The following is a 26,312-nucleotide window of genomic DNA, read 5'->3' as shown; positions in this document are numbered from 1 at the left end:
TACGTCCTGGCTGGGCGTGGTGGCTCACACCTGTAATCCCAGAGCTCTGGAAGGCCGAAGGCAGGCGTATTACTTGAGGCCAGGAGTTCCAGACCAGCCTGGCCAACATGGTGAAACCCCATCTCTATTGAAAATACAAAAATTAGGCAGGTGTGGTGGCATATGCCTGTAATCCCAGCTACTCAGAAGGCCGAGGCAGGAGAATTGCTTGAACCTGGGAGGCAGAGGTTGTAGTGAGCTGAGATTGCGCCACTGCACTCCAGCCTGGGCAACAGAGTGAGACTCCATCTCAAAATAAATAAATTAATAAAAATTTAAAAAGGAAAAAAAGAGGTAGGTCCTTCTGTCATCACCCTTTACAGATTAGGGAACAGAGGCAGAGAGAGGTTAATGTACCCAGGGCCACATAGTTAGTAAGAGGGGAGCTGGGAGTTTGACCCTGGCTCCCTGGTTACAGGCAATGGAGGCAGCTTATCTGAGCAACGGAGATGCCGGCATTCCCAGCATGCCACAGAGACGGCCTCACCAAGTCCCCCTCCCTCACCAGATCCTCATTTGCTCCCTGATCCCCTGTAACCTTCATGGAGCCAGTCTCATCCATGGGCCTTCTCCCCTCCCTGGGCTTGTCCCCTTCACTGGCTTGCATCCCCCTGACTGAATCCACGCCTCCTCCCTGAACCCCAACGCCTCCCCAAGCCCCATTTCTTCTTGAGACCGCTGTCCCCTCTGCATAGTTTTACATAATAGATATCTGGCAGTTGTTTATTATATGGCAGGCACAGTCATAGGTGCTGAGAGTACAGCTGTGAACACCTTAGACACAAATTTCTGTCCTTAAAGAACTTACACAAATAGTGTCCTATGTCACCAAAATAGATGACAGAGGGACACTATTTGTGTATGGTGACATAGGGAGGCAGGAAGTGACAATGTTACCTATTTGGTGACATAGGGAAGCAGGAGGTGAAAAATGTAGTCCCTGTTTCAGCATCCTGCTGGGTACCAGGACCAAATGAAGTGCAGCCACAGGGCACTTCTGGGACAGAACAGGGGAGGATGGAATGGAGCCAGATGGTGACAGACCCCTATGCTGATCTCTGCAGTTTGGCTGGATTCTAAGGTGATGGAGAGCCATACCAGACTCTTGAGCAGGAGAATGATGTGAGGCTCGCAAGGAGAGGGGATGAAGGCAGGTGACCCTGGTCCTCTTTCACTCCGCCCATCTCCATTAGGAATTCTGTGCGTCTGGTCATCCGGAAGGTTCAGTATGCCCCAGAGAGGCCTGGCCCCCAGCCCACAGCCGAGACCACCAGGCAGTTCCTCATGTCGGACAAGCCCTTGCACCTAGAAGCCTCTCTGGATAAGGAGGTAGGAGGCTCGGACTTGGCAGGGGGTGGGGGCTGCTCCACCAGGGCCTGGGCCTCAGATCCCAGCTCTCTCCTGGCCTGCAAGGATGCCTCAGGTAGGAGCTTCTATCCCCAGCCCAAGGACCACAGGGGTCAGGGAATCTGAGACCTCTCATGGGGGATTTGGAGAAGCCTCTTGGGCCTAAAGGAGTGGCAAAGGGGGCATGAACTTGAGAGATGTGATGGACTTCCGAAGTGAGGAGCAGACCTTCCCGAAGGTCCTGGACATCTCCCCCACACCTCCACCAGCTGCCTGCCTCAGGCCGAGTGCTGAAGGTCAACCAGCATTGCAGAGGGGGCACGGTGGGGGGCCGTGACCTTCCTGCCAAACACTGAGCATCAGGGCGACAAGCCCTGCAGAAGGAAGGGCCTCCCCTCAAACTCTGAATCAAACCCAGCTGACTGCTGTGAGCTTGGGCTGGCCCCTCCTCAAGGTGTGTGCACCCCCTCTCTCTCGGGGCATGGCTGAAGGGAAGTGCCTTGGGGCAAGATGCAAGCTGAGGTCTTTTTGTAGGGATTCAGAGCTGGCTCCCTCAGTGAGCTGGTGAGCCCCTCCTCACCTTTCCCTGCTTCTTCCAGATCCTTCTGTGGACAGAATTTAGAGCTGGCAGGGACTTCAGACATCACCTAGTCCAACCCCTTCATTGCACAGAGGGAGACCCTGAGGCTTAGATAACCTACCCATGGTCACACTGCTTTCATCATCGCCAATGTTATTGTTGTTATTGTTGTCGCAATTACTGCTGGCCAAGCCAGGGCTGGAGCCCAGGACTATCACCTTCCAATTCCGTTATCTTTCAAGGGTCCCACCAGGGAACTGAAGGCTAATGTGCTTGGTGGCTTTCGTGCCACCTTAGCAGCAGTGGGAAGTGGCTGATGAACTTGGGGCAAATGTCACAATGCCTTGGGGGATTCGGAGAAGCCTCTTCGGCCTAAAGGAGTGGCAGAGGGGGCATGAACCTGAGGGATGTGATAGACTTCAGATGGGAGCAGCAGACCCTTCTGAAGGTCTGCACAAGGTCTGGGGAACCCCAGAAGATCACGTGGGGGCTTTTCTCCCTCCCCTTTCCCTAGAACCTTGCTGTCCTCCCAGCCAACCCCGTCCCTTCTTATGCCCCCCAGATCTATTACCATGGAGAACCCATCAGCGTCAACGTCCACGTCACCAACAACACCAACAAGACGGTGAAGAAGATCAAGATCTCAGGTATCCCAGACAGAGGGTCAGCTTAGGGGACAGCGAGAGGCAATCTTCCCAAGGGCTAGGGGTGGCTGAAGTATCTCCCCTTGTTAACAGCCTTGTATAAAAAATAGCCACTGAAGCCCAGGGCCTGCTCTGAGCCACAGGGCAAAGCTTTTGAGTTGGGTAAGGCAGGCTGCTTATTGGCTAGGTAATGAGTTTGCTCTTTAAGCCACCTCTTCAGTTTCTTGGGTTCTGGACAAAGCTGTCCTTGAGGGGAAGGCTTTGGTTATGGAAGGAAATGGGTGTGTTTGGGGCTACCCTTTGGATGTAAGACAGGGGTGGTCTTATGCAGAAGTCCCCACTGGTGGCCTCTGGCCATTGCCTGGGGCTGAATATCCCCAACCCGGGGACGCCTGTGAGACTCCATGGGAGCTACATTCCCGACTCACTCCACCTTGATTCCTCTCCCTCCCTAGTGCGCCAGTATGCAGACATCTGCCTTTTCAACACAGCTCAGTACAAGTGCCCTGTTGCCATGGAAGAGGCTGAGTAAGTGGGCACAAGTCTGGCCTTGGGCGTATGGGATTGGGTGGGAAAAAGAGAAGCTCTAGGTGTCCTGTTACAGGTCCAGGTGGCTCTTCTCCACCTGGCAGAGGGCTGGGCCTCAGACTTCCTTGCCACTCAGAGTAGATGATCCCGAAGAGCCTTTTAGAAACCATCCACCTGATTTAGCTTCAAGAAAATGCATGCTACAGTCAAGGAAGAGACCCACTAAAACTAGAATGACAAAACAATAGCTAATGAATGTAAGGGGATTGGGGTTGTGAGAAGAAATAATTACGTTGTACAAGAAACCTAGGTTGAAGGGAAATACTTTGTTCTTGGCTTCCTGGTAGCCAGGGCAAAGTGGGTAAGGCACTAGGTACACAGCTCTTGTCTGATAAAGGGGTAATCCAGCTCATTGGGAAAAAGGGGTTGTGTGTGGGAGTGTAGAGAATAATTACACACAAAAAAATCATCTAGGTTTGAGGAGAACTGCTATGGTTGAGCATGGATCGAACTTTGTCCCAGGCTTGTTGGCAGCTAAGGCAAGAGGAGAGATCTGAAGTGAAACATCCTTACTTACCTAAAGGAAGTAAATGCTCCCATTCAAAGACATACACATTTTTTTTTTCCTGGCCCTGCAAGTAATTTCTTGGGGCAATTATACCTGATATAATTTTACATGTATATGTGTATTTGTTTATGTATAATTCCAATCAGTATTTCTTGCAACTGAAAACATTTTTAAAATGTTACTACATGGCCTTTGAAATAGTTTTTAATGTCCTATAGGTGAACATGCTATGATTAGATCAAGCTTTCTCTGGTTACTGGATATTTTTCATATCCACTGTTGATTTTTTCAAAAAAATCAGAGCTATGAGGCATAGATTCCTGATGGTAAAGTGAAGTGATCTAGAACCAGAGTAACATATAATCCCTAAAGAGTAGAAAATCCCAACCACTGCAGATGGTGCCAGCGTCTGCATAACGAATACCAGCAGGGATGGCTGGGGAGGCATTTGCACTCACAGACTTGTTTACTTCTCAGGAAGCACTGTGGGGCTGGGGTTGCTGCTGCCCCAGTATGTAGAGGAGGAAGTGGCTCAGAGAGATGTGACTTGCAAGTTAGCAAGCAGCAAAGCTGGGGCTGGAACACGGTCGTCCGACTCCAAGGCTTGTTCACTATCTGCTGCATGACAGCTCTCTCATTGGAAAGGATGGGGGATAGAGCAAAAGCAAGTAAAAATTGGACAATCAAAACACCCTATATATGATGGATGTGATCAAGCAAGTAAAGTTTTAATTGTCGAGCCTAGATGGTGGGTATATGGGTGCCCAAATAGCTTCATTTATGGTTTATGTGTAGCTATAATTTTTTCTTTTTAAAATTTGTTTAGAGACAGGGCTGGTGCTCAAGCCTATAATCCCAGCACTTGGGGAGGCTGAGGCAGGCAGATCACTTGAGGTCAGGAGTTTGAGACCATCCTGGCCAACATGGCAAAACCTCATCTCTACTAAAAATACAAAAATTAGTTGGGCATGGTGGCGCGCCCCTGTGATCCCAGCTACTTGGGAGGCTGAGGTAGGAGAACTGCTTCAACCTGGGAGGTGGAGGTTCCAGTGAGCCAGGATCGCACTACTGTACTCTAGCCTGGGCGACAGAGCAAGACTCTGTCTCAAAAAAATAAAATAAAATAAAATAAAATAAAATAAATTTAAATTAAATTTGTTTAGAGACAGAGTTTCACTCTGTTGCCCAGGCTGGAGTGCAGTGGTATGATCATGGCTCACTACAGCCAGCCTCGAACTCCTGGGCTCAAGTGATCCTCCTGCCTCAGCCTCCCAAGTAGCTAGGACTACAGGTGTGCACCACCATATCAGGCTAATGTTTAAAATTTTTTGTAGCGATGGGGTCTTGCTATGTTGCCCAGGCTGGTCTCAAACTCCTAGCCTCAAGCAATCCTCCTGTCAGCCTCTCAAGTTGCTGGGATTACAGGCATGAGCAACTGTGCCTGCTGTGGCTGTACTTTTTTTTTTTTTTTTTTTTTGAGATGGAGTCTTGCTCTGTCACCCAGGCTGGAGTGCAGTGGAGCAATCTCGGCTCACTGTAAGCTCCACCTCCCAGGTTCATGCCATTCTCCTGGCTCAGCCTCCTGAGTAGCTGGAACTACAGGCGCCCACCACCATGCCCGGCTAATTTTTTTGTATTTTTAGTAGAGACGGGGTTTCACCTTGTTAGCCAGGATGGTCTCCATCTCCTGACCTCGTGATCTACCTGCCTCGGCCTCCCAAAATGCTGGGATTACAGGCGTGAGCCACCGCGCCCGGCTGGCTGTAATTCTTTAAATAAATGTGCTTTTTAGCACTGTGCTGCTTGACTAGGATAATCTTTTAGAATATCCGAGATTCAGTCCTGTTTGTGCATAGAATGTAGATGTGCCTCTTTTGAGTGGCAGTGGTCTCCTTGCCGGAGCTGGGCTGGCCCAAGTGGTCCGTGTGTCTGGGGGACAGAGGTTGGGAGAGGGAGACTTGGAGCAGGCTCAGACTAGATATTCTGCTGGGCTGGAGATCAGGGCTGGGGTTGGCTCTGGGGAGGGCCATCTCCACAGCTGCTTCCTTTCTTCTCAGTGACACTGTGGCACCCAGCTCGACGTTCTGCAAGGTCTACACACTGACCCCCTTCCTAGCCAATAACCGAGAGAAGCGGGGCCTCGCCTTGGACGGGAAGCTCAAGCACGAAGACACGAACTTGGCTTCTAGCACCCTGTGAGGACCTGCCCTCCTAGCCCTGGGCTCCTAGTGCATCTTGCCTGATGGGGCCACACCCTCCTTGGTCCCCCCAGTTCAAAGACAAGGCTCAGGCTACCCTCTCCATAGCCTTGTCAGGGCCTGTCCTCAGGTGCTTGACTTGTCAGGGAAGCTGCCTCCTTACTCCCAACCCTACCCAGGGGTGACTGAGAGAATAAGATGGACCACTAGGCCAGCTCACTCAGGCAGTGCTGGGCTCTGCTACCATGCCTGGGGGAGGGCAACCTGGGAAGGCTTCCTGCAAGAGGTGGCAGCTTCTGACGTAATGCCTTCAGTCAGATGGGGTGTCCCTGAGGAGAGACCAGGGTGGTGAGCTGGGTTAGACCCAACATGGGGTGCCCCTCCAAGTCAGGGGTCCCAGGGCATCTGGTCACTCCTGCTGCACAGTCATCGTGGACGCCTCTAGGCTACTCTGCTCCAGCAGAGCCCTGGCTATGGGGATGCCATCTTGCCCTCTTACCAGTGTGGTCCTTCAGTGGGGCTTTGGCCTACGTCTAGAGCAGCCGCCACTCCCAGCACAGACTCAGCTCTCTTCAGCAGCCCCTGCACAGCCTCCCACTTACCTGAAGCTTTTTGCCCTGTCTCCACCCTGGCTCACACCCTACCCATCTTCAAGACCCAGCTGAAGCACCACCTCTGCGGAGAAGTCCTTCTCTGATGGCCCCCACCCCACCCCAGCTGCCTCGCCCTCTGTGAACTCCCTGTGTGGCCCTTTCTGCCCATGGGTTGCTGAGAGAAGCAGAATCCATCTGAGGGGAGGAGGAGCCTGGCCCTCATGGTGGGGACGCTGGCCTGGGCAGGGAGAGGGGCTCAACAGGGCCACACAGTGAGCGAGTCTCACAGTCAGACTTGGAACCAGGGCTCTGGGTCCCTGCTACCTAAGGGCACTGCTCGCCTTCCTCACCTCCACTGGGCTCTATTGGACATGGTTGCTGAGTGGCTAGCCAGATGGGGGATGGACGGCCACTGCCCCCCAGCACACCCACCCCTGAGGTGTCTCGCTCACCTGGCAAGGCCCCTGAACTGGCTCCCCTGCGTCACTTTGCAGGTTGAGGGAAGGCGCCAACCGTGAGATCCTGGGGATCATTGTTTCCTACAAAGTGAAAGTGAAGCTGGTGGTGTCTCGGGGCGGGTGAGTGCTCCAGCCAAGCCCAAGACCCCGGAGTGCAGAGGGGAGCGTCCCAGGTGCCCACAGGCCCCTGCCCCATTCTGCCTGTTTGCAGCCCTTTTAGCTGCATCCACCTTGGAGGAGGAACCTCCTGTCCCTTCTTTTCCTCCCTTCTGTTCCTCTTTCTCCCCCGCCCGCTTTCCCTCTCTTCCTTCCTTGGCCCTCAGCCCCTCTCTTACCCCCACCCATCTCTTTCTCTCTCTCCTCCTCCTCTATCCTGGGTCTGGGCTCGCACTGAGGATTGGCCATGCCCAGGGGACGGCGTCCTCAGAGTCTTTGCTGTGGGGTCCCCAGGGGTGCCATCTCCTTATCACACTTTGGGCATAGCACCCACCCCCATGCATGCCCAAGCTGATTTTCTGAGGAAACAGCTAAAAGGGCTCAGAACCCAGAGCTGGATTGGGGATTTGCTAGTCAGCTTTCCCATTTTACAGATGGTGAAACAGAGGCCCAGACAGTGCCCCAAACATCGCCTGAAATCTCCTGTCCTAACTCAGGTCATAGTGGTGGACCAGACTGCCCTGCCCTGGAGCATAGTTTGGTGGAAGCTCAGGGAGAAAAACAAACAAACAAACTACTGTGTTTCTTTTTTGTAACTTAATTCATAAATTTCTATGAAAAGATTGAAAAGCTAAATCCCATTAGACATTGGGTCTCCTTGATTATTAGAAGAATGCCTCTTGGCAGGTGGCAGTGTGTAATCCTGACCTTATATAATAGGACATCTCAAAATTACAAATCCCAAATCCTGTGTCTGGTGACCTTTCAGGACCCACAGTCCCTCAAACATTCTTGGCAACCCCGGAGTCCTTCCCTCTGCCTTTAGATAGTCCGGCCTCCCTTGGGACAGGCAGCACTGGGGTTAATTTTTACACTGCCTTGACAGATGAGGATCCTGGGGCTCAGGGGTTTGCTGAGCTGGGTCTGGATCCCAGTCCCTCGGGGCAGGGCTAATGCCATTTCAGTGTATCCCTGAAAGAGCAGTCAGGGCTGTGCAGGGGGGTGGGTGGGAGTGTGTCCCGTGGGTCTTCTCTATCCGGGGGACAGCAGAAGTGGTGAATGAATGTGCTTTTTGTTTTCTTCCTCTCTGAACTCTCTCCTGACCACTTCTCCTGCCTCCTCTGACCCACCCAGCCTGTTGGGAGATCTTGCATCCAGGTAAATTCCTCCCTTCCACCTGGTTCACCCACCTTCCTGGAGGACCTGGAGCCCATTGGCTTGACTGACCAGAATCACAGGGCACTGGGTTGGAAGGAATCTTAGTGGTCATTTCAGATAGCCAGGTTCAGGTGTGAGCTGGGAGACACAATTTCTCCTTAACAAACCTCACCTTGCTCTTCCATCCCACCTGAGTGACAGGGATCTTTACAGAGAGCAAAGCCTGATTACACTGATACAGGGAGTGGCCCCCAAGAGAGCTGTCTGAATTACTGATCACCTGAATTATAGGAGCTTTTGGAGAAATGCAGACTTCATGGCTTTCAAACTTCTACACTAGTGAGGAGGGAACTGCTGGCCAAGTGTTGCTAAGGAGAAGTCCTCAGGAGATCCTATTTTGTAAACAAGGTCTCCTTGCAGCCAGCTGGATGCATTTAAATTCCAAAAATGCATGTACCCCAAACACAGCAGTTTGGCCTCCTTCTGTCACAAGATGGCAGTGTGGCTCATCCTAAGAAATCTTAAACTAATTTGACAGGTGAAATTCATTCAATTCAATTCAGTTCCATATCATTCAGCAAAGATTTCCTCAACCCAGGCTTGCGTCCAGGCTGGTGCTGAGTGCCAGAGTCCCAGAGAGGAATCAGATGTGGTCCCTGACCTTATCGTTCCTGGCCCGGTAGAAGGTTAAGATCCAGATTCTTCCACTAAAATGTTGGCAAACCCAGTCTTCCACCAGCTCCATTCTGAAGCAATCCCCAAAGCAAAAGGAAAAAAAAAAAGAGAAGAAAAAAAAGGCCAAATAGCTCTGACAGCCTTATAAAAACCCCCAGGTTCCCAATGAGGGGACTTAAGTAACGATTCTGGCAGGCACAAGCTTCACATTTTTATTTTTATTTTTTATTCTGAGACAAGGTCTGATTCTGTTGCCCAGACTGGAGTGCAGTGGCACAAACTTGGTTCACTGTAACCTTCTCTGCCTCCTGGGCGGAAGCCATCCTCCCAACTCAGCCTCCTGAGTAGCTGGGACTACAGGTGTGCTCTACTATGCCCAGCTAATTTTTTTTTTTTTTTGAGACAGAATCTCACTCTGTCGGGTAGGCTGGAGAGCAGTGGCACGATCTTGGCTCACTGCAACCTCCGCCTCCCAGTTTCAAGCAGTTCTCTGCCTCAGCCTCCCAAGTAGCTGGGATTATAGGCACCCGCCACCACACCCGGCTAATTTTTGTATTTTTAGTAGAGGCAGGATTTCACTATCTTGGCCAGGCTGGTCTTAAACTCCTGACCTCATGATCCACCCGCCTCGGCCTCCCAAAGTGCTGGGATTACAGGCGTGAGCCACCGCGCCCAGCCTAATTTTTGTATTTTTAGTAGAGATGGGTGGTGGGGGCAGTGTCTCACCAGGTTGCCCAGGCTGGTCTCCAACTCCTGAGCTCAAGGGATCCGCCCGCCTTGGCCTCCCAAAGTGCTAGGATCACAGGCGTGAGCCACTGCACCTGGTCAAGCTTCACAGTTTAACTCAGCTCTTTAGCTGCCTCATCTCCCAGAAGTTCCCGTGGTTCTAGAAGACAGGCTTTGTTATTCCCGTTTCCAAGTTGAGCTCAGTGAGACTCAAAGCTAGAAAGTGCTGCACCAGCGGGTGGCGAGGCTGGTGGAACAGACCTTTCTAATTGCACGGCTTGTGCCTCTGACCACTCCATTCCCTGTCCCTTCCTCTTTCCCAACTGGGCTCTGGACAACAAGATCAGTGGGATGTGTCCTGTGCCTGTAGGCACTCGCAGTTGGGCAGTCTCCTAGGGTGATGTCACCCCAAGCCGAGAGGAGCCTTCAGGGTTGCTTTTGTTAGTCTCAATTCTGCTACTGTCACACAGTGATCAAGGGTGTGGTTATGGAGCCAGAATCTAATAATAACCATTAATAGCTGTGTGGCCTTGGGCAAGTTATTTTAATCTCCTCATGCCTCAATGTCCCAGTCTGTACATTGGGGATGATAATATGGTTGTTGCGAGGATTAAATGAGTTACTCTATGGAAGGGGCTTACAGTAATCCTTGGCACAGGGTCAGTGCCATGTGAATACCTTCTCTTATTCTGTCCATCAGGGCCAAGTACAGAGAAAGCCCCATCAGAAGCACTGGCTGGTGGCTGGGTCTTCCCGGCCGCTTTCCCCTGCATCCCCACAGTGTAATCAGCCTTGGGCCCTGGGGCCATCCTAAACCTGACTAAACTGACCTCAACAGTGCTTCATCCAGATTGCAGGGGTGCTAGGGTCACCTGAGCACTTTTACAAGAACACCCTGGAGGTGTTGGGAGATGGGATGGTGTGAGGGTGGGAGGAGCTCCGACCTGGAAGTTGGGAAGGGCAGTGTCAGGGGAGGCGAGGGTGGCTGTGGCGATTTGAGGTGGGGGGGGTCCCAGGGCACCTCTGGAGCACTGCAGTGACCACGGTGCATGCTGCCCTGGGCAATCCTTTCCCACCCCTGGGCCTCCTCCCAGCCCGTGGGAACCCAGAGAGCCTTCTCGGGAAAGAGGAGGCTTCCATTTCTTTTTGGGACCAGAGGAAGTCTCCTCGTCCAGCTCCCAGGCAGACCGAGGCTCCGAGTGGCAGAACTGGGGCTGGAGGGCATCTTTTGGATCTACCTCCTCTGACGGCAAAACCCTCTGCAGTCCTCGGACTGACAGGGCATCGACATCAAGTCTCACAGCCTGTGAGTCCGCTCAAGGCTCACTGGGTCTGGGTCTCTGTTTCAGCGACGTGGCCGTGGAACTGCCCTTCACCCTAATGCACCCCAAGCCCAAAGAGGAACCCCCACATCGGGAAGGTGAGCAGAATCTGTAGGTCTCTGGGGTAGGGGTTCTCCAGCAGCTGCCACGTGACCCTGTAACCCACCCCGCCCCGGGTTTGCCCTCAGCCCAGTCACCCTTTTCTCGGGTCCCCAGATCTTTTGTGGGGTCCAGAACTCGATTTGCTTCTGACCCCACCAGGAGACAGTGAGGCGTGGCTCCTGTTCCCCATGGGAGAGGGAGGCCAGGAGTGGAGAAGGGAACTCATTGGCCATGCTTTGAGCCTCTATCTTGCACCCAGGCATGGGCTGGATCCCGTTTGGAAGTAGGGGAAGGGGCTGCTTGGATAAGATGACCGTTGGACACACTATTGTCATGTTTTTCTTCTTTTTTTTTTTTTTTTTTTTTTTGGTTTTGAGACACAGTCTCACTCTGTTGCCCAGGCTGGAGTGCAGTGACGTGATCTTAGCTCACTGCAACCTCCGCCTCCCAGGCTCAAGAGATTCTCCTGCCTCAGCCTCCCGAGTAGCTGAGATTACAGGTGGCTGCCACCACACCTGGCTGATTTTTGTATTTTTAGTAGAGACGGGGTTTCACCATGTTGGCCAGGCTGGTCTCAAACTCCTGACCTCAGGTGATCTTCCCGCCTCAACCTCCCAAAGTGCTGGGATTACAGGCATGAGCCACCATGCCTGGCCTGGCCTGTTTTTCAAGTGATAGCAGATTGGTCATATTTCGTTGAATCTGAGACTTTCAGTGGAGAGAGACAACATAATAGTAGGTACGATTAGGAAAAAACTTCCATGGTTAAACTGTGCAGTGCCATCGATGGTAAGACACACTCCAAGTTTGGAGATGTTAAAATGTGAAGGAAAATATAAAAAAGATTGTCTTAGAATTGGTGAATGGCATGCATGCAAGGAATTAATGTAATTCATGTTGGAGACCTGTCAAAAGAAACAGAAGTTTAGAGGATTTTCTGTTCTTCTGGGGCTGCAGTGGGGATCCGGGGCCCTCCTGGTGCCATCCTCCCTGCCTTTCAGATGATTTGGGGTGTTTCAGTACCAGGAATGAGTCCTCCCCCATCTCCATTCCCCTTTATCCTTTGCCCTCCTCATGTTAGTCTGGTTGTCCCAGGGTGGGGGCCTGTGCTTACTCGCCCCGTGCTCATCCACTCACTAATCCCTGGACACCCTGCCCACCCACCCTGTGTTTAGTTCCAGAGAACGAGACGCCAGTAGATACCAATCTCATAGAACTTGACACAAAGTAAGCTGAACACTGCCTGCAGACATCCGGGGGTGGGCCGCGGGTGGGCGGGGTGGAGGGGGTCATTTGCATATATGCTTATTAACTCCTGAGGAGCCGCTGGTCTAACCCCGTCTGAGAGCCACCTCTGCTCGCCTCTTCAGCAACCCGCTTGCCTGCATGTGACTTGAAGGACCCTCCGTGCCTGTTCCTCTTCCTCCTGCCTTGGTGGGGTCTGTCTTCCTCCCTCGTCCTTGCACGTCCGTCCGTCAGTCCGTTCGTCCATCCACAGCGCCTGCTCGGCTCACACAGGGCTGGTCCATGGCCCTGGGCTCGGCCCTCCTGTCCTGCCCACGCCAACCAGTGGAATCAGGCTGTGGGGTGGGCAGGGGACTGGGGATCTTGTTGCTTCTGACTCCTGAGGACCAACCGATGTGGATTTCCCTGCGGTCAAAGGCCATCGAGTCACCGGACAGTGGCCAGAGGGGGAGGACCTGGGCCGACTGCGTGGACCACCTCCAGGTCCAAGTGGCTTTCTTGCTCCAGCTCCAAAGCCAATCTTCCCTTGTCCCCCAGGAGAAATCTGGGGTGTGGGGGTCTCAAGTCACCCCATGAGGATGCCCCATGCACTGGCTGAACCCTGTTGGGCAGGGGACCCGGGTGGACACCTGCATGGTCCTAAGTGGACATGTTTCATGGTGGAAGGGAACTCGCTGTTCTTAAAGGCAGTCTAGTCCTGAAACCCCACTCAAGCCTCCCCTTTCCTCACGAACAGGTCCTCTGCCCCCCTATTTAGATTCACATCCTCCTACCCCAGCCTTCTTCTGTCCGGGATCCCCCAAGGTAGAATCTGAGCTGACACTTCTGGGAGAAAGGTTCTTCATGGTCTTCTCTTCCATTAAGCCAGACTACTCCTTGCTGTCCAGAAACGGGAATGCTTCCTAAGGGTAGTTTTCTGGGTGGTGGGGTGGGGTTTGCCGGGCCTATTCTTGGGGGATTCAGAACATGCTGTGAAACTACTGGTGGCCTGGCCTCTCACAGTGGGAATAAGTCCTTCCTCTGGCTACAGAGCCACACTGCTCCCCCCACCTCCTAAAGAACCAGGTTACTTTTCTAGCCCTCAGGCACAAGAGTCAAATTCATGCCCCTCTCTGCCCCTTTCATGACTGGCCTGAGTCCTGATGTGACTGTCCCCACTGCCACAGGTGGCATCCACATGTGCCAGCCAGACAGGCCTTTCTGCTCATGGTCAGCCCCAGAGGCCAGAGACCTCAGAGAGGGTGGTTCTCCCCGGCCCCAGAGCCATACTCTGAGTCACATCTGGCCGGGCCTCTGGATAAGCCTACTCTCCCTGCCCCTGCAAACACACCACATTTTCCTTGTCTCTCCCACCAGTGATGACGACATTGTATTTGAGGACTTTGCTCGCCAGAGACTGAAAGGCATGAAGGATGACAAGGAGGAAGAGGAGGATGGTACCGGCTCTCCACAGCTCAACAACAGATAGACGGGCCGGCCCTGCCTCCACGTGGCTCCGGCTCCACTCTCGTGCACTCGGATGCTTACTCGTCTTCTTCCCGTTCTGGTTTCTTTTCCCCTTTGTTCTTCCAGTTTCTACCAGGGGGCCCTGTGGGCTTCCAGATCATGGTGATGAACCTCTGGCCTCAGGATTGGCCCCACATCACCACGCCAACAGGACCACAGCGCACTGGCTCCACCCCATCTCTGCCATCTCCACTCCCCTCCTTTTCATGCTGTCTCCCAGAAAAGCTGCCAGGGCTCTGGCCTTGGAATTGGACTTGAGATGGGGAGCAGACAGGGGAGGATGGGGAATGTGGGACATGGTGTGGTGGGCATGAGGGCTTGGAGGGGTGGGGATGAGGGCTCAAGACACGAGAGAAGATGTCCACGGTCCCAGGTGGTTAACAAAGTTCTGGCAGCTAAAAGATGACCGCGTTGAAGGCCACCTCCTTCTGGCTGGGAGGGGCGGAACTGTGGACAGATTCTCAATGCCTTTCTGAAGTTCTGACCCACCAAAGACCTTCTGCCTTCACCCTCCTCCCCACCTGATGTCCCTCTGTGTCTGATAGTGATGTTGGTGAAAGTTCGTAGACCCCAGGAGTAGAGAAAAGCAACTGGACTGACTTTCTTACCAGCAGTTACCTAGACTGAGGCAAGCTGTGTGGACTCACCCAAGTATATTTCAGTACTGTCAGGCTGTGACATCTTAGCTACCTTGTATTTCAAGTGCATGGCCCTGTCTAGAGATATGCACAGAGAGAAAAGCAGAGGGAGGGAGGGAGGGGGTCTTCAGCAAGCACCAGCCCCCAGCAGAGTGAGCTGAAGCTCCTGAGGAGGGTTCCCGAAGGGGGGCGCTCAGAGATGGGGGCAGGGGGCAGGGAGAGGAGAGTCTGCCTTATGTCCCTTCCTTGTGGACTTCACATGGTCATGCAGGAAGTGAGGATGGGTGTCCAGTGGGGGCCGAGGCCACTAGTATCCTCCTGCTTCCCCCTGCCATTCTCCAGGGCTGGACTGACCCTATGGACTGGGAGAGAGTGCCTGAGGCCACCATGCCACAGTCAAAGGGGGTCCTATCTCAGAAGGTGGCAGCATCCACTGAGATATCCTCACCCGAAGGGAAGGAGGCTGCTGGGTAGCAAATAAGCCCCTTCTTTTCTTGGTGAGTTGATGACCTCCAATAGCTCCCAGTGTCATGGGTACCCAGTACGCATTAGCTGGTGTTGGGTTGATTGAGACCTGGGGCAATTCCTGGGGCAAGAAGCCAGATGGGAGATGAGATAGAAAGTGTTAGGAGTTATCCTCTTTGCCTGGCCTTTGAGAATAACTTACTGTGTGACTTTGGGCAAGTTCCTTCCCCACTCTGGGCCTCAGTTTCTCACTTGGGAAAGCAAGGAGTTTGACCAGATGATCACAATGGGCCTTCCTAGCTCTGGCCACCAAGAATTTGTGAACATTAGAGCTCCTGGTCTGGTGGGTAGAGCCAGAGCTGCTGACTGGTCTCTCTGCCTCCAGAGGGGATTTATTGGACCTCAGAGGTGGCAGGGCCCTATGGAGCACCAACTGCCCTCAACCCCACCCTGTGCCCAAGACTGGGAAGGGATTGATGTCAGGCTGTGGCCATAGCTAGCATGAGTTGCCCAAGGAGGGACAGAGCATATCTTTGCTGAGGCTTGGCTGAGGGGCTTATGATAGGGCTTGCAGTACCTCACAGCCCCCTGTGGGCACAGACACCCTGAGGTTTACCCAGGCAAATATATTGATTAGCAGGACAAGGGCTCTCTCCTCAGTTTCTGCTCCCTTCCATCTCTCTCCCATACTTGTCTGAAAAGGGAGACAAAAAATCTTATACAAGTGGCATCTCAATCCTTTCCAGTCTAGCACCTCCTGGGGCAGGCAGTGTGACTTATTTCCTGTGGTGAAATCACCTGTTTCACAAGCCTGGCAGCGCGACTTCTGAGTCTCATGACCACTCAACCCAAGGGACCCCTCCCCAGACCAGAACCAAGTCAGCTGGGGGCTGTCGTACTATCCTGTCCAGTCTTGAGGGCCTAGTTGCAGGTCCCCCAGGCATCCAGCCCCTCCTAGAGCTTGCTGGGCAGGCTGCACCTCATCTGGGCAGGCGCAGAGCTGATGAAATGCTGGAGCAATCCATGGCAAACATATGCCCTCCAGTGTCTTCTGAAACCTTTGGGGCTGACACAAGATCCTTTAGTGTTTGGGATGACCTCTTTCCTGCAAACTTCTTCCCCTATCCCTAACTCATGCATGGAAAACGTTTGTCAGGCTGGTTTCCCGAGCCTCCTGCACCTCAACATCACGCTCACCCTTTTGGGTTTAGCCCAGTGTTATTTAGCAAATTTCTCCAGCTGCAGGGAAGGATCAGAGCACTATCTTTTTTTTTTTTTTTTTCTCCTGGAGCCAGGACTGCACAAGGCAATGGCCAAATTTAGTTGAATTCAGCCTACCATCCTTTGCTGATGACTCAGCTCTATGCCAAGTACTGGAGACACAGAGATGGGTCAGTCCCAGCCCCCGTCCTCAGGAAGCCCATGGTCAGGGAAACGTTGTAGGGAGAAGTAATAGAGGGCAGTTGCCTTCAGGGCTCCTGGTGGCTGCTGGTCCCTATGGTGCCTTGATGTGAATTAGAAGACGGTGCCCTTTCCAGGTGGATTCAGACCTACACTAGAATGCACAGCTTTGGGAGTGACACACAGGTTGGATTTTAGCACCCCTTGCCCCTTGGCCAGGTGCCCTGCTGCACGGCCATATGCTGCAGCCTCGAGGGACACAAAGGCAAAGTGTTTCCTTCAGCCTCTTCCTGGAGAGGAAGCCCCAGGTCATGTTTCCAAGCTTCTGGTCAACTCCAGGCACCACCTCCCAGCCCCCAAACATGGCCGAGCCAGTGCTTCTCTGCAGGGCCCCTTTCCTTTCTGGAGTCAGCCTGCCCAGGTGATACCTTGAAGTGAAACTAGGGGTGGGGGAGCCTCACTAGGCCCCAGGCACCATCCCACAGTACTGGCGGTTTCTCTGCCAAGTGTTTGGGGCCTGCACTGGCCAAGCCATCCGTCACTGGGACTTTGCAGTGCGCCCTGTGGGTGGCGTGTGGACACCGGTCCGGGCAGGAAGGAAAAGCATGCCCCGGTGAAAACCCACCGAGCAGAGAGCCAGCGGGACCTCCTCAGCATTCCACCCAGGGGAAGAGTTCAGTCCCCATGAAGATAAGGACTGAGTGATTTGGCTGCACCTCTCCTCAGCCTCAAAGCTCAGACCTGCTAGAGTGGGTTCACCTGGCTGTTGGTTCTGTGGGAGAGTTCCTGACAAGCTGGTTCCTACATGGTGCAGTGAAAGGAACTCTGTCCTGGAAGTCCCCAATGCCACCTCTCAGTCCTGCCTGTCACCAACCACCTAGGGGGCTTGGGCAAGCTACTCAACCTCTGGGGCTCAGTTTCCCTAACTGTAAAATGGGATTGTAATCCCTTCCCTGCCTGACGCAGGAATTGTTATGAGGCCCAGATGAGATGAAAGTCAGCGGTCAGGGCTCTGTAAGTTGAAAATGGCTGGATGTGTGTGGCCCTGCCACTGCAGGGATGGCCCAAGGTCACACAGAAAGTTTGCTGCAGGAGGAGCCCTCCCCACCAGTCTTCATCGCTTGCCCTGCTTCTCACTTAGGCAGATGTCAACCAGAATGAGATACAGCCAATTTGGCTTTGATGACCCAGCTGAGAGGGAAATTTAGATACAATTCAGGAATATCATGCCCAAAAATAGTGGTCCCAGCAACCAGGACACAGAGGGAAGATGTGGATATTGTCAGTGATTGGTGGAGGGGGACATCTTGGACCCTCCTAGGCCTGGTGTCACATCTCCCATCTCTCAGACCCCACAGAGGCCAAGGGGCCTTGGCTCTGACCCAGGTTAAAGAGAGCCACCAGCCCCCAGGCTCAGGGAGCTGAAACCACCCATCTGCAGAAATCTAAGGGCAAGGAGAAATAGGAATTGTCTGTTCCTTCCCTTCAAAGTGTAAGGCCTCTTCCAGGAGCAACTGGAGCCACCACAGCTTCTCAGTGACATTGGGAGGGCTTTGGGCCCAGGAAAAACCCAAGCCTTTTGTCCTGAGAGCTGAGCCACAGCGGATGCAGTGGCGTCAGCATTCCAGAGCAGCAGCTTCTCTCCTGCCTGTCACTGGGGACTGGTTGCTCTCCACCCATCCAGGAGGAAGGGGTTAGGTCCCAGTCTTACACTCTTATAGGGTCTCATGGACATAGGCCTGTGCCTGTTCTGATATCTATATTTTTTAAACTCAAAAGGACCAAAACACTCCTGAACCCTCATCTATACGGCCTGCACTGGGCTTGGTGTTTCCTCCTGGCCCAGGCAGCTCCATCTCTTCTGCCATTCCTCCTGGACTAAAGTGGCAGGACCCCACCTCTACCACTTCCCCACAGGGTCACTGCACAGCGGCTTCAAAGACAGGCCCTGTTGAAGGGGAAACATCCTCCCCCCATCACACTCCAACTCGTCACCCCAAAAGGGAAGTCAAAGCACAGGTCTGTGGGGCCTATGGTTTGTAGACACTGACACAGTGGTTTTCAAACCAGGTGCTGCGGAACCCCTGATATTCCACTGAGCTTTGTCAGGGGATGCTAAAGTGGGAAGATGGGAGTGGAGGCAAAGGATAGGTTTCCAGCCCTCCTCCCATTTCCGCCGCCACCAGAATAACTCTGCTTTTATTTGTCTTGCCTACTGAGATTTCATTTTCAAGCTTTCTTTGAAGAAAAACTTCAAACCACCATCTCGAGGTTTGATCTTAGACCAGCCAGCACAGGTTCTATTCTTGCTGTTCATGTTGGAATGGCTCCAGCGTTCCAGTACAAAGTGTCTTTGTGTTGGAACTTGGGTCACAGACCCAGGCGCAAGCATTTATACACACACACACACACACACACACACACACACACACATACACGTACATAGTTGATGGTTTTTCTAGCCAACCCACCCTGAAGCTCTGGCCAAGGTTTGATTTGGACAGGGGCCTGGTGCTCAGTGGGGATGGGTCGTGACCCTGATATTGGCCCATGAAGCACGGGGAGCTCTGGAGCAAGGAAACAGGCTCAATCCCCCACTGAGGACTTGTGTCTGCACCCCTATCTGGCACCCCACTTTCCTGGCCTAGGCCCAAGGGACACAGCAGGAGAAGCAGTGTGATGGAGAGAGAGGCTAGGGTTAAATTCATCTTTACACAGAGCCGGATGGATGGAAATCTTGGCTCATATAAAAGACAGACTCAGGGAGGATTTTATGACAAAAGTCCCTCCTTTGAGGGCAGGATTCCCCCAGGAATCCTGGACACTTTAGTGAGACCTGGACCAGCCCTTGGCACAAAACCCTGCCTGCCCTGTCCCCCACTCCCACCCCCCAGGGAATTCTAGGTGAAAATGTGAAGCTCAGGGCACAGCAAGCGCATGACACGGGTGTATTACATTCGGTCCGAGTGTGTCCTTAGTTTCCCTGTGTGCAAAATGGGGCTAGTCCAGGCTCTTCCCACCTCACTGGGACAATTGCAAGGGTCATAGGAGAGGTGGGTATGATAGGTGGTCATATGAGGTGGTGAGTATGAGAGGTGGGTGCCTCACAAACTCGGGGTATGGTCCTGACCTGCATGGCAGATGAGCAGAGCACTTGGGAACGAGCATAGGAAGTGCCATCTTCCCGGACATCTCTGCTCAGTGTTAAGGTCTAGCCACAGACACTGTGGGACCTGCCTCTTCCTATGGAATGGGGGCCTGCATGGGTTGTGTCCTGGGGCAGGAGTGAGGGATGGCTGGGAAGAATCTCCAGGTGTGTGGCCCTTGTGTTGAGTGATTATTTTGTGACACTCTCATTCCTGGACCACCTGCCAGGTTTATCTGTTATACCTGTGGCATTCTTATTATGTCAGACAAGTTATTATAGTTCATTCAACTCTAACAAATGAACAAAAGAACAATAAATAGGAGGCCATTAAAGGTCTTTTGTGGCAGAGGATGCTGGCTGTGCTTTCATTTCTGTCTCATAAGCCCATGGCAGGTCAAAGACCAAGAAATGCTTCCCTGCTGCCCTGGACTGGCAGATGGGGCTCATGACTGGGTGAGGTGCTCTCTTCCCTTGCCTGTGGCCCCAGCTCCAGCCTGGTCCTTGTACCAACTTCTGGAGACTGCCAAAAACCTTTCTCCTGTCCCTCTTCTGCCACTTTTCAGTCTTATGGCCTTGGGAAGCTGGCATACCTCTCATCCCTCTCAGATACCACAGGATTTTGTGACCCATGGTTTGCTCCTGGGGTGAAGCCATCCTATCTTCTATCTTTGGCACCACTGACCACATCAGCGGGAGTCCTCGCCCCAGCCCCAGCCCTGGTTCTTGTTCACTTCTTATCTCCTGCTCTGCTGGGTCTTCCTGGAGTCACTTCAGTTTTCAAAGACTTATGTGCCACCTGGTCTAACAGAACATATGGGAGGAGTAAGGATATCAGTGAGGAAGAGTCGATGTTCTAATAGATAATGTACTGTATTAACACAAAAGGAAGACGCCCATGCATATAAGATGACTTTCCTAGAAAATTAATTATATATGAAATATATATATATATATATTTTTTTTTTTTTTGAGACAGCGTCTGGCTCTGTTGCCCAGGTTGGAGTGCAGTGGCGCGATCTCAGCTCACTGCAAGCTCCACCTCCCGGGTTCACACCATTCTCCTGCCTCAGCCTCCCGAGTAGCTGGGACTACAGGCGCCCGCCACCACGCCCGGCTAATTTTTTGTATTTTTAGTAGAGACGGGGTTTCACTGTGTTAGCCAGAATGGTTTTGATCTCCTGACTTCGTGATCCGCCCGCCTCGGCTTCCCAAAGTGCTGGGATTACAGGCATGACCCACCGTGCCCGGTCTATATATATATTTTTTGAGGTAGAATTTTGCTCTGTCACCCAGGCTGGAGAGCAGTGGCGTGATCTCGGCTCACTGCAACCTCCGCCTCCCGAGTTTAAGCGATTCTCATGTCTCAGCCTCCCTAGTAGCTGGGATTACAAGCATGTGCTAACACGTTCATCTCATTTTTGTATTTTTTGTAGAGATGGGGTTTTGCCATGTTGGCCAGGCTGGTCTTGAACTCCAGGTGAACAATATATTTTTTAACATTCCTGTAAAATACTGTGCAATGTAGATCAGAACATTGCCCTCCTGGTTGCCCAGAAGGGAGTCTGTTTCCTCTGATGTTCCCTTCCAGCCAGAGTAGGGCAGTGGGAAGACACTGACATTTGAGTCAGGAGACTTGAGCTACAGCTTTTGTTCAGCTGCCCTCCCATATGGACTGTGTCAGTCTGAGTCCAGATAAGCAGTCTGCCCCTGCAGCAGGAATTTAATTGGGCCAGATGCAGTGGCTCATGCCTGTAATCCCAGCACTTTGGGAGGCTAAGGCAGGAGAATCTCTTGAGGCCAGGAGTTCAAAACCAGCTAGGACAACATAGGGAGACCCCCCACCCATCTCTCAAAAAAAAAAAAAAAAGAAAAAAGAAAAAAAAAAAAGCTGACAGTGGTAGTGCATGCCTGTAGTCCCAACTACTTGGGAGGCTGAGGCAGGAGGATCCCTTGAACCCAGGAGTTCAAGGCTGCAGTGAACTATGATCATACCATTGCACTCCAGCCTAGGTGGCAGAGTGAGAAACTGTCACTTAAAAAAAAAAACAAGCCAGGTGCAGTGACTCACTCTTTGGGAGGCTTGCTTGAGCCCAGGAGTTTAAGACCAGCCTGGACAACATAGCGAGACTTCATCTCAAATTTTTTAAAATAAAAAAAAAAAAAGAAAGCAATTTAATTGGGGAAATGTTTATTAAAATGTTGGATGAGATGAAAGTGCAAATGGGGTTTGAGACCACCCAAAGATGTGGCACAATAGGAGACCATTACTACCCCTAGGGTGGAGGGACAAGGAGAGGAGCTGAGGAACCAGGGCAGCCTAGCAGGAACATTGGGGAAGAGGGTATCTACGAAAGCCAGAAGCACAGAGGAAACATCACCCTTGCTGGGAATGCTGCCCAAAGCAGAGAGACTGGAGACATGCTCTGGCTTCTCTCCTCCTGCCCTCCAAATTTAAGCCAGAGCCTCCTATTGGCAGAATCTAATTAAAAGCTGATTTTCAAGAAATATGAAAATGTAGTTTGCAATGGTCAGGGCCTGACAATACAGAGCAAGAGAAGGTCAAGGGATTTGATCTGAGATCAAATAGGCAAATGGCAAGCTCTTCCTTAGTGTTCTCATCCAAAAAGTAGAAGTAGTTATGTTGGCCTGGTTACCACAATTTAGAAGGAATGCCTTGACATCTGAACAGGATTCCAAACAAGGGAGAGATATTTGCTGTTTTCTCATATCTTTCAATTTTAATGCCACTATCACTGTCTTCACTGTGCTTTGGAGCTTCATTTCTCCTAGCTTTTTTAAACTCCAGCAAATCAAAAGAAACTGAACAGGAGGTTCAAATTCTGGCCAACATGGAGTAAATAAATTCATTATAGCCTATCTCTCCTACTGATTACACCGAAAAACGCTGGACAAAAATACAAAACACAATTAAATAACAACTCTGTGAAAGTTAGACAAAAGAAGGCAAATGATACAGGTGAGTTAAAATTTAGAGAAATCATCTCCATAGGATGATTTTCCCATTTTTCTCTTTTCTCGTGGCTTTTCACTAAGATTAGAACCACCACCCACAGAAAGTGAGACAGAGCTTAGAATCTGAACTTAAGTTGGTTCATTGCCTCCTGAAACAACAATAACAACACGATCAACATTCTATAGAGGATTATAGCAGGACCCAGAGTCTATACAATATAACATTCACAATGTCCAGGACACAATCTGAAATTACTCAACATACAAATATGGTAGTCCCCCCTTATCTATGGGGGATAAGCTCCAAGATCCCCACTGGACACCTGAAACTGCAGATAGTACCAAACCTTTTATATACTATGTTTTGTTCTATACATACATACCTATTATAAAGATTAATTTATACATTAGGTACAGTAAGAGATTAACGACAAGAGCTAATAATAAAATAGAACAATTATAACAAATGCCAGCATCACTACTTTGCACTTTGGGGCCAATGTTAAGTAAAATAAGAGTTACTTAAACACAAACACTGTGATATTGCAACAGTTGATCTGATAACCAAGATGGCTACTAAGCGACTAATGGGTAGGTAGCATACACAGCCGAGGTACACCAGACAAAGCGATGATTTACATCCCAGGCAGGAGAGAATGGGTCACTGTGAGATTTAATCACACTATTCAGAATGGTGTGCAATTTAAAAATTATGAATTGTTTATTTCTGGAATTTTCCATTTAATATTTTTTATTTCTGGAATTTTCCATTTAATATTTTCAACTGTCATTGAGTGCAAATAACTGAAACCAGGGAAAGTAAAACTAAAGATGGGGGAGTGGGGTGACAACCCATAAAAATGTGACCAATCCTCAAGGAAAAATACAATCAACAGATGCCAACTCTAAGATGACTTAGATGTTGGAATTATAAAAGATTTTGAAGTGGCTGTTATAACTTGAAATGGATTGAAATAGTTCTCAGCAGAGATATAGAAACAATTAAAAAAGAACCAAATGGAAATTTTAGAACTGAAAAATACAATATCTGAAATTAAAAATTGATTGGATAAGTTCATAGCAGAATGGGGGGTTGACAGAAGAAAGAGCCAGTGAACTTGAATATAGATCAATAGAAATTATTCTATCTGAAAAAACAGAGAAAATAGGTTGAAAGAAATTAACAGTCTCAGGGACCTGTGGAACAATATCATAAGGCCTAAGATTCCATGTCACTGGACTCCCAGAAGTGAGGAGAAAGAGACTGATGGAGAAAAAATAGTTGAGAAAATAATGGCCACTAACACCCCAAATTTGGTAAAAGACATAAATTTATAGATTCAAGAAGCTGTGCAAATCTCAAACAGGTTAAACTCAAAGAAAATCACACATAAACATACAAAATAACCAAACTTATGAAAACCAAAGACAAATTTAAAAATCTTGAAAGCAGCTAGAGAAAAGGACACATTCTTGTATTTTCTTCCATACAAAGGATGACTATCTGAACGTGGATTTCTCAATAGAAGACATGGAGGCCAGAAGAAAGGAGTACAACAACTTTACAGCACTAAAAGAGTTGTCAACCCAGAAATCTATATCCAGTGAAAACATCCTTCAGGAAGGGTGCAAAATAGATTATCAGATGAAGGAAAACCAAGAGAATCTGTCACCAGCAGACTTACTCTTAAAAAAAAAAAGCTAAACAAAATTATTTAGTTTAAAACAATGCCAGAGATAAACCCAGATGTTTAGAAATTAAGAGCAACAGAAATGGTAATTATCTGGATAAATTTAAAAGGCTATATTTATCATTTATCCCCTAATCTTCTTAAGTTCTTTAAAGTACTTATTATTGGCGTTTTTTGTTTGTTTGTTTATTTTTTGTTTGTTTGCTTTTTGACAGGGTCTCGCTTGGTCATCCAGGCTGGACAGGCTGGAGTGTAGTGGTGTGATCATAGCTCACTGCCACCTTGAACTCCTGGGTTCAAGTGATCCTCCCACCTCAGCCTCTTGTGCAGCTGGAACTACTGGCATGCACCACCACACTCAACCAATTTTCTTTATTTTTGTTGTAGAGACAGGGCCTTGCTATGTTGCCCAGCTGGTCTTGAACTCCTGAGCTCAAGCGATTCTCTTGTCTCAGCCTCCCAAAGTGCTGCGAATATAGGCATAAGCTACTGCACCTGGCTTATTACTGTTGAAAAAAAATTTATAACATTGTCTGATAGGTTTACCAATGTTGATAAATAGATGAAATACATATAACAACTATAATGGAAAGGTCAGTGGAGGGAGATAAACCTATTTGTTTTTTGTTTTTGTTTTTGTTTCTTTGGAGACAAAGTCTAGCTCTTGTTCCCCAGGCTGGAGTGCGATGGCATGATCTCGGCTCACTGCAACCTCCGCCTCCCGCGTTGAAGCAATTCTCCTGTCTCAGCCTTCCAAGTAGCTCGGATTACAGGCGCCTGCCACCATGCCCGGCTAATTTTTGTATTTTCAGTAGAGACAGGGTTTTACCATGTTGGCCAGGCTGGTCTCAAGCTCCTGACCTCAAATGATCCTCCTACCTCAGCCTCCCAAAGTGCTGGGATTACAGGCGTGAGCCACCGCACCCAGTAAACCTATTTGTTTTTAAGGCTTCTATATTACATTTGAAATGGTGAAATGGTACAGTGTTAACCCTAAGTAGATTGTGAAGGGTTATATATGTATATTGTGGTCCCTAGAGCAACAACTAAAATAGAGCCGAACATATAGATAAATCACAATAGTAAAAAAAATTTTAGTGACATATTAAAAATATCCAAGTATTCCAAAAGAAGACAGGAAAGTTGGAACAAAGGAATAAAAAATAGGGGGACAAACAGAAAAATAAAAGTGGTAGACCTAAATACAACCATATCAATAACTACACTAAATGTAAATGATCTCTACATAACAATTAAAAGATAGAGGTTGCTAGATTGGATTAAAAAACAAGATCCAATTATATGCTGTCCACAAACATACTTTAAATATAAAGAAACCTGCTTTGAATATAAAGACATAGATAAGCATGTCTTTTTGAAAAGAATGAAGATATACCATGCAAACAATAATAAAAATAAAGCTGAAATGGCTATATTAATACCAAACAAAATAGACTTCAGAACAACAAATGTTACCAGGGATAAAAAGGGACATATGTAATAATGAAAGTGTCAATTTACCAAGAAAACATAACAACCCTAAATGTGTGTGCATCTGATCATGGTGTTTCCAGATACACAAAGCAAAATGTAATAGAATCAAAGGGAGAAATATACAAATCCACAACATTCCTCCCTCAGTAATTGATGGAACAAGAAGACAGAATATTAGTAAGGATATAGAAGACCTGAACAACGATATCAGTTTGACCTAATAGACACTATGGAATATTTCATCTCGAAACAATTGAATATGCATTTTTTTTCAAGTGTACATGGAACATTCCCCAAGAACTATTTTCTGGGGGAAAAAAACCTTAACAAATTTTAAATAATTTATATATTTTTTATTTTAAATTTTTAAATTTTTCTTTATTGAGACAGGGTCTCACCATGTTGCCCAGCCTGGTTTTGAACTCCGGGGCTCAAGCAATCCTCCTGCCTCAGCCTTGTAAAGTGCTGGGATTACAGGTGTGAGCCACCACACCTGGCCAAATTTAAAAGAATTTAATAAGTACATTCTTTGGTCACAGCAGAATTAAACTAGAATAACAGAAAATTACCTGGAAAATTTGCAAATATTTGAAACTTAAGCAATTTCTAAATGGGCCACAGAAGAAATCACAAGGAAATTTATGAAGTGAAATGAAA

The 26,312-nt window shown here is 49.7% G+C and overlaps 1 protein-coding gene across 4 annotated transcripts in view; it reads left to right on the top strand.

Moving 5' to 3' along the window:
• ARRB1 (arrestin beta 1) overlaps positions 1-19,848 on the top strand; it is a 91,217-nt gene extending 71,369 nt beyond the window's left edge. For 2 of the 4 annotated variants that reach the window (XM_016921616.4, XM_016921617.4), the window contains exons 8-16: positions 1,233-1,368; positions 2,529-2,613; positions 3,066-3,138; positions 5,764-5,901; positions 6,992-7,075; positions 8,246-8,269; positions 11,020-11,090; positions 12,270-12,321; positions 13,696-19,848. In XM_016921616.4, coding sequence (XP_016777105.1) covers positions 1,233-1,368; positions 2,529-2,613; positions 3,066-3,138; positions 5,764-5,901; positions 6,992-7,075; positions 8,246-8,269; positions 11,020-11,090; positions 12,270-12,321; positions 13,696-13,807 — 775 coding nt within the window. In that variant the 3' untranslated portion in view covers positions 13,808-19,848. The remainder of the gene's footprint in view (positions 1-1,232; positions 1,369-2,528; positions 2,614-3,065; positions 3,139-5,763; positions 5,902-6,991; positions 7,076-8,245; positions 8,270-11,019; positions 11,091-12,269; positions 12,322-13,695) is intronic. The other 2 variants (XM_016921618.4, XM_054661560.2) reach the window with 1 other exon arrangement.
• The last annotated feature ends 6,464 nt before the right edge of the window (positions 19,849-26,312 follow it).

This window comes from Pan troglodytes, chromosome 9 (assembly GCF_028858775.2).
Source record: "Pan troglodytes isolate AG18354 chromosome 9, NHGRI_mPanTro3-v2.0_pri, whole genome shotgun sequence".
Lineage (NCBI taxonomy): Eukaryota > Metazoa > Chordata > Mammalia > Primates > Hominidae > Pan > Pan troglodytes.
This window is presented reverse-complemented; position numbering and strand designations above follow the sequence as displayed.